At 49.2% G+C, this 6,212-nt stretch overlaps 1 protein-coding gene across 1 annotated transcript; it reads right to left on the bottom strand.

Annotated features, from left to right (window-relative positions):
• LOC134369745 (uncharacterized) lies at nt 1-5,932 on the bottom strand. Its single transcript, XM_063086429.1, has 3 exons — nt 5,705-5,932; nt 2,871-3,108; nt 1-711 (listed from the first exon to the last, which is right to left on the bottom strand). Exons 1-3 carry the CDS (start codon nt 5,930-5,932, stop codon nt 518-520), a joined length of 660 nt encoding a protein of 219 aa, XP_062942499.1. The 3' UTR covers nt 1-517.
• Nucleotides 5,933-6,212: the final 280 nt, after the last annotated feature.

Here is a 6,212-nt window from a genome sequence, read left to right as displayed (position 1 = left end):
TTCTGGAATTTAAAAGTACAATATTTGAATTAAACAATTCACTACATGCTTTTAATAGCAGCTGGAGACAGCAGATAAGAAGCCAGGGAACTTGAAGCCAATCAGCAGAAATTGTCCAAACTGAGTAAAAGAGGAAAACACAGGTAAAAATAGAATGAACAGAGCCTGTCAGACCATAATAAGCCGTGTAACATACATAACTGAAAACACAGGAGGAGAGAGGAGAGACAATGGGGCAGGAAAAAACCCACGACAGGACCAAAATTTCCCTCAGTTGGTGAAAAACATCAAGCTACAGAAGCAAGAAACTCAGAAAGCTGCAGGAAGAGAATGAACAGGCACACGACAGACCCTGTGCAGAAAACCGAAGGTGAAAAAGTCCTTAAAGCAGCCAAGGAAAAGATGATTCCAAACCAGGGCTTCAGCAGTGCTGCTGATGTGCAGGAGACAAAGTGTTGAATTCACAAAACAGCAAAGGAGGAAAAGTGAGCACAGAATGCGGTAACTTGACCACTCTTCACCACGGAGGAGCCTTGCGGACACTCTCGGATAAACAGATACAAGGAGAACCTGGAACCCGCTCACTCATCTCCTGAGGACACTGCAGAACGCTCTTCAGGCTGACGGATGATGACCAGGACAAAACAGCAGACCAGCGACACCAACCACAACACGAACGACGGCGTGTCCACAACATTAGTCCTCCACTGTCTGTAATAATTAAGAGTGAGTGTTGTAATCATTAGAACAACTACTAACCAACAGAAACACTGATGAAGAGCCCTGAAAAAATATTTCACTCCAAAAAGAAGCAGAATAGAAGGAAAAAACAAAAACAGGAACATTTGAAAACCAACAGGAAGATGGAAGATGTAAAGTCAACAATACCAAAGATATAATAAAACGTAAATCACCCAAAGGCTTCAATTATTAGCAATGATTTTCAGACTGGGTAGCAGATCTCACTACAAAAATCCACTTACACGAAGACACAGGAGGTCAAATGGAAAAGAATGGGGGAGAATATGCCATGTGCTACACACTGAATGTCTGCGTCCCCACAATTTCTATGTTGAGCACCTAATTTCCAAGGTGATGGTATTAGGAGGTGATTAGGTCGTGAGGGTGGAGCTGTCATGAACAGGATTAGTGCACTAATCCTGCACTAATTAGTGCACTATTGGACTAACAGGATTAGTCCAATAAGGAACAAGGACGACGCTGTCCTTCCCTGCTGTGTAAGGACACAACACAGCGAGAAGAGAAGCTGCCCCTCTGCAAACCAGGGAGCAGGTCTTCCTGCAGTGGCTTACGTCCTGCACTCACCAGAGAGCTGCCTTACTGTTGGGCCAATGCCCTGGCCGGGAGGCATTCAATAAAGGGCCATTCTGATTAGGAGGAAGAGGAGAAGGACGTGGTAAAGAGGCAGCCCCTCCCTGGCCCTGCAGTTCCCTGCTCAGGACAGCTGACGTGGCTCAGGCCACTCCCACCTCTCCAAGAGCCCCCAGACCTCTGCTTCTACACTTGGCTCCCTATGTGTCTGTCCCTAGGAATCTTTAACCCAGAACCAAACTGGGATCTCAATAAAGGAAAAAAATTTCTATCAAGCAGAAGACAGGCTGTCTTCCTTTTCTCCTGGAAAAATATGCCCCAATCTATCTACCCATGAGCAGTCTCTACACCATGTGTGCCCTCCCTCAAAATACGGCCCAGTCCTGTGCACAGCACTGAGACCCAGAGGCCATGAGAGTCTGCTAAAAACAGCTCTCAACATTCCCTGCTCTGAACTGGGTGCCCAAGGCAACCTCACTGTGACCTTGGAACACCTCAACTCCCCTCCTGGGCCTCAGTTTCCCCACGTGTAAAAGGATGAGGGTGGACTAGATGCCATCTTATTCTCTGCCCCCAAGTGAGACAAAATCAGAGAGAGCAACATGCATCAAACTCTGGGAGCTCCTGCCGCCCCGCACAGGCAGGGCCCTTCACTGGAGCCTAACACGGGATTCGTGTTGTGGAGGCAACCTGGGGCAGGTGCATAATGGGGCAAGACGCTGGGACTAAATCCTGTGAAGAATGAGAATCTGGTCCAGGCCCCAGGCCTGACCCTTTTGGGGGCCGTTTACGCACACTTGGTCCCAGCACCCACTGGAGGACAAGGGCACATTCTTCAAGTAGAACCAACCATGCAGGGCCCCAGGGAGTCCGGGGGTTGGGGGAGAGTCTCTTGCCCTGACACCCAGCAAGCAGGGCGTGCCACCCCCCCATGGTCCCTCCCTCGGGTCTCCTCCCCAGGCCCTGCAAGACCCAGTCCACTAGGGTGGGTTGAGCAGGCCCTACACAGGTCTCTGACCTCTGGCTCCAGTCCAAAGGGAACGTCCAAGGACCCAGGCTTGGGGCCTCCCTACCCCTGAGCACAGGGAAGGGCACCCGTACCCTCACCCAGGGGTCAGGTTAGTTCCTTGACCCTCCACCTCAACCAGGGACCCCCACCCCACCAGCAAGCCCAAGGCTTCACACTTACGGACGACTCCAGGACAGAGGCACCTCCGCGACACCTGGGGAACAGCAGCTTGGAAACCCGTAGTGCCCACCCCCGGAAACCTCAGGGACTTCACGCCCAAGCACTTGCTGCCACCCCCAGGAATTCTCTAGGGCCTTCCTCACACCTCCAGCACCGCCCCTGCCCAGAAGGCCCCCCGGGTCGGGGCCTGCTCACCCCCAGGGGTCTTCCCGTCATGGGCTTCGATCCCAGGGCCTTCGGGTTGAGACCCTACGAACCGGTGGCCTCACCCCGCTCATCCCCTGACCTCGGCTCCCTGGTCCCTCAACCCACAGCTCCCCAGTCCCCCCGACCCCCGGCCCCTCCTCACAAGCCGAGGAGTCTCCGCAGACGCTGGGCAGCACAAGCGCCAGAAGCACGAGCAGCGTGGCCGCCATGCCGCCGTCCGCGTTCCGCCTCCAGTCGCCGCCATGGCCGCCGCCGCCACTCTCTAAGAACCGCGAAAGGGAGACGGCGGCGGCGGGGGGCACGGCGGCACGTGACTCCGGCGTGCGCGCTCCCAGCCTGAAGAGGCGCGTCCCGGCGTTGCTAGGATACGGGGGCGGGGCCTGCCAGGAAGGGCAGAGCCTGGTGCGTTTCTAACCCGGTTCTTTCAAAAAGTTACAAACTAACAAAGAACTGCACGCTGAAGAGTGGTCACAGTGTCGTGGATTGTGTGAAGGTGAGAAAGCAAAATAAAAGGATAAAAAACGGGTGGAAATGGTAAACTTTATTTATTTATTTTTTGTATTATTTCATTTTTTTTTAAAGATGACCCATAAGGGGATCTTAACCCTTGGCTTAGTGTTATCAGCACCACGCTCTCCAAGTGAGCCACAAGCCGGCTCACTTGTAAACTTGTATATTACTTATACTATTTATACTTTTATAATACTTAAACTTTATGTTCCTTAAATTTTATCACAATTAAGAGAAAAAAATAATTAAGTCACGGGAGAGGGAGCTAATAAAAATACCTGGATGGCAGTTAAAATTGAATCTCAGAGAATGAGTAAGTTTCACAGGATAAGCATCCTCTGCAATATTTACATAGTTATACAAAAAAAGTTAACACCAAGGTCAAGGGTTCAGGTTCCGTACTGGCCAGCTGCTAAAAAAAAAATAATAAAATATATATATATATATAAAGAAAGTGTATTAGTCCGTTTCTGTTGCTTATAACAGAATTCCTGAAACTGGGTAATTTGCAATAGGACAATATTATTGCTTGCATTTTCGGAGGCTGGAAAGTCAAGAGTCCAGGGAACAGATCTAGTCAAGGCCTTGTTCATGGTGACTCTGCACAGTGATGCAGACTGTCACTTGGCAAAATGGCAGAAGCAGAGAGACACTAACCTCCTCACTGGCTCTCCTTTTAAAACCCTCAGAACCATGCCCATGACCACCATTAAACCATCAATGGATTAATCCATTTACTAGGGCATGGTCCTCACAATCAGATCACCTCTTCAAGGCCCCACCTTTCAATGACCATAATAGGATCTCCCACCCTCTGAACACTGTCAGTGGGGATTAAGCCTCAATGAACTTCAGGGGGACATCTAATCCACAGCAGAAAGTGTTCACTATTCATCTGAAATTCCAGTTCAAGTGGTCACCAGTCCCATATTTTGTCTGGCAACCCTACCCCACTTTTACAACAAATACTTAAACAAATGACAAAATAATTTCAAATGATAGTGCAAAAACAAGGTGATGGGGCCAGCCCGTGGCTCACTTGGGAGAGTGTGGTGCTGATAACACCAAGGCCATGGGTTCGGATTCCTATATAGGGATGGCCAGTTAACTCACTTGGGAGAGTGTGGTGCTGACAACACCAAGTTGAGGATTAAGATCCCCTTACTGGTTATCTTTAAAAAAACAACAACAACAACAACAATAACAACAACAAAAAACAGGGTGATGTACCTTTGTGGCCTTGGATTAGACAATGGTTTCTTAGATAACACCCCAGAAGCACAAGAACAAATAAAAAAATAAACTGGACTTCATCAAAATAAAAAATTTTCGGCCTTCACAAGTTGAATTTGTGAAAACACAATCCATAGAATGAGAGAAAATATTTGCAAATCCTATATCTGATAAGGGACTTATATCTAGAATATATAAAGAGCACTTACAAGTCAATAAAAAGACAACCTGATTAAAAAATGGACAAAGGATCTGAATACACATTTTGTCAAAGAAGATATAGGAACGGTCTGTAAACACATGAGAAGATGCTCAGCATCATTGGCCATCAGGGAAATGCAAATCAAAACCTCAGTGAGACACCACCTCACACCATACGCTGAAGCACAGAGAAGTTATTTGACGAGGGTCACACGGCAGCAAAACCAAGACTCAGACTCGGGCAGTCTGGCCCCACAGCGTGTTGCCTGCACCTTCTCTGTGCTCTGCTCAGAGTGCCCGGCCAGCCCCTTACTCCTCAGCCAGCGTCCTTTGGTCGTAACCCTCCCTCTGCACAGCATGAGTTTTAACTCCAGTCAGCCCCACCCGAGCTCCACCTCCATTTTTGCTACTTACTAGCTGTGTAATCTTGATCAAGTTATTCATTAGGACTAGTCCTCAGTTTCCTCATCTGTAAGATAGGCTTAATTCTATTTCACAGACTTGCTGTAAGAATTAGTTGAGCTAATGTGCATAAAATGCCTGACGTGTAGTAGGCATTCGATACCAGTCCTATTAGGTGTCTCATTACATATTGTTCATCTCTGGACTAGAGGAACAATCTTTTCCTGAGACCGATAAGCCAGCATAGGGGGAGAGTTACTGGCAGGCACATGTTTTCTGTGTACATTTATCTTTTATGGGGACAGAGTCCATAGCTTTTATCATATAGAAAGACTGTGATGCCAGATGCTGGCAAGCGTGTGGAGCAACTGCAACTCATGTACTGTGACATGTGGGATGGAAATGGCACAATCGCTTCAGAAAAACATTTGACAGTTTTCTGTAAAATGCATTTCATTCCTAGGAATTTACCCATGAGGAATAAAATCATGTTCACAAAAGGACTTGAAGAAGAATGCTAACAGCTGCTTTATTCATAAAAGTAGAAACTGGAAACAGCTCAGGTGTCTATCAATAGGAAAAGGACAGACAAGCTGGGTGTAGCCATATAGTGGCATAGGACTCACGAACAGGCTGGGCCGGTGGCCCGTGGCCCCGCTGCTCCACTCGGAGGCCGAGGGTCACTGGAGCCAGGAGTTCTGAGCTGCAGGGTGCCATGCCATCGGGCATCCGCACTAGGCGAACTCCTCGGAGCAGTGACCACCCAGTTGACCAAAGAGGGGTGACCCGGGTTCTGTGGCAGGAAGGCAGGCAGGTCTGGGGCAGGTTCCCTCCTTGGAGAGTGATAAGAGGGGACATTTCCCCCTAGATCCCCCAAAGAAATCAGCATTGGGGACCTGCTTGAGGTTTCCACCTTTTCTCTCCTCCAAGTGGCCTCCTGCTGTTCTAGTTCATGCACGCAGGCCTGCCTGGTCCTCCCGACCAGACAGAAGTGCAGGGCTGGTCAGAGCCAGGGCGAGAAGGAGGCTGTCGGCTGCCGGGCACCTGGCCTGGGCTCCCCCGACAGCTGGGCCGCGTGCCCGCCATTCCCTGTGGCAGGCTCATCCTCTTGATGTCAGGGCTGCAGGCACGCCCAAGT

This window comes from Cynocephalus volans, chromosome 1, assembly GCF_027409185.1.
Source record: "Cynocephalus volans isolate mCynVol1 chromosome 1, mCynVol1.pri, whole genome shotgun sequence".
NCBI lineage: Eukaryota > Metazoa > Chordata > Mammalia > Dermoptera > Cynocephalidae > Cynocephalus > Cynocephalus volans.
The sequence above is the reverse complement of the archived record's forward strand: the minus strand, read 5'-3'. Positions and strand labels throughout refer to the sequence as shown.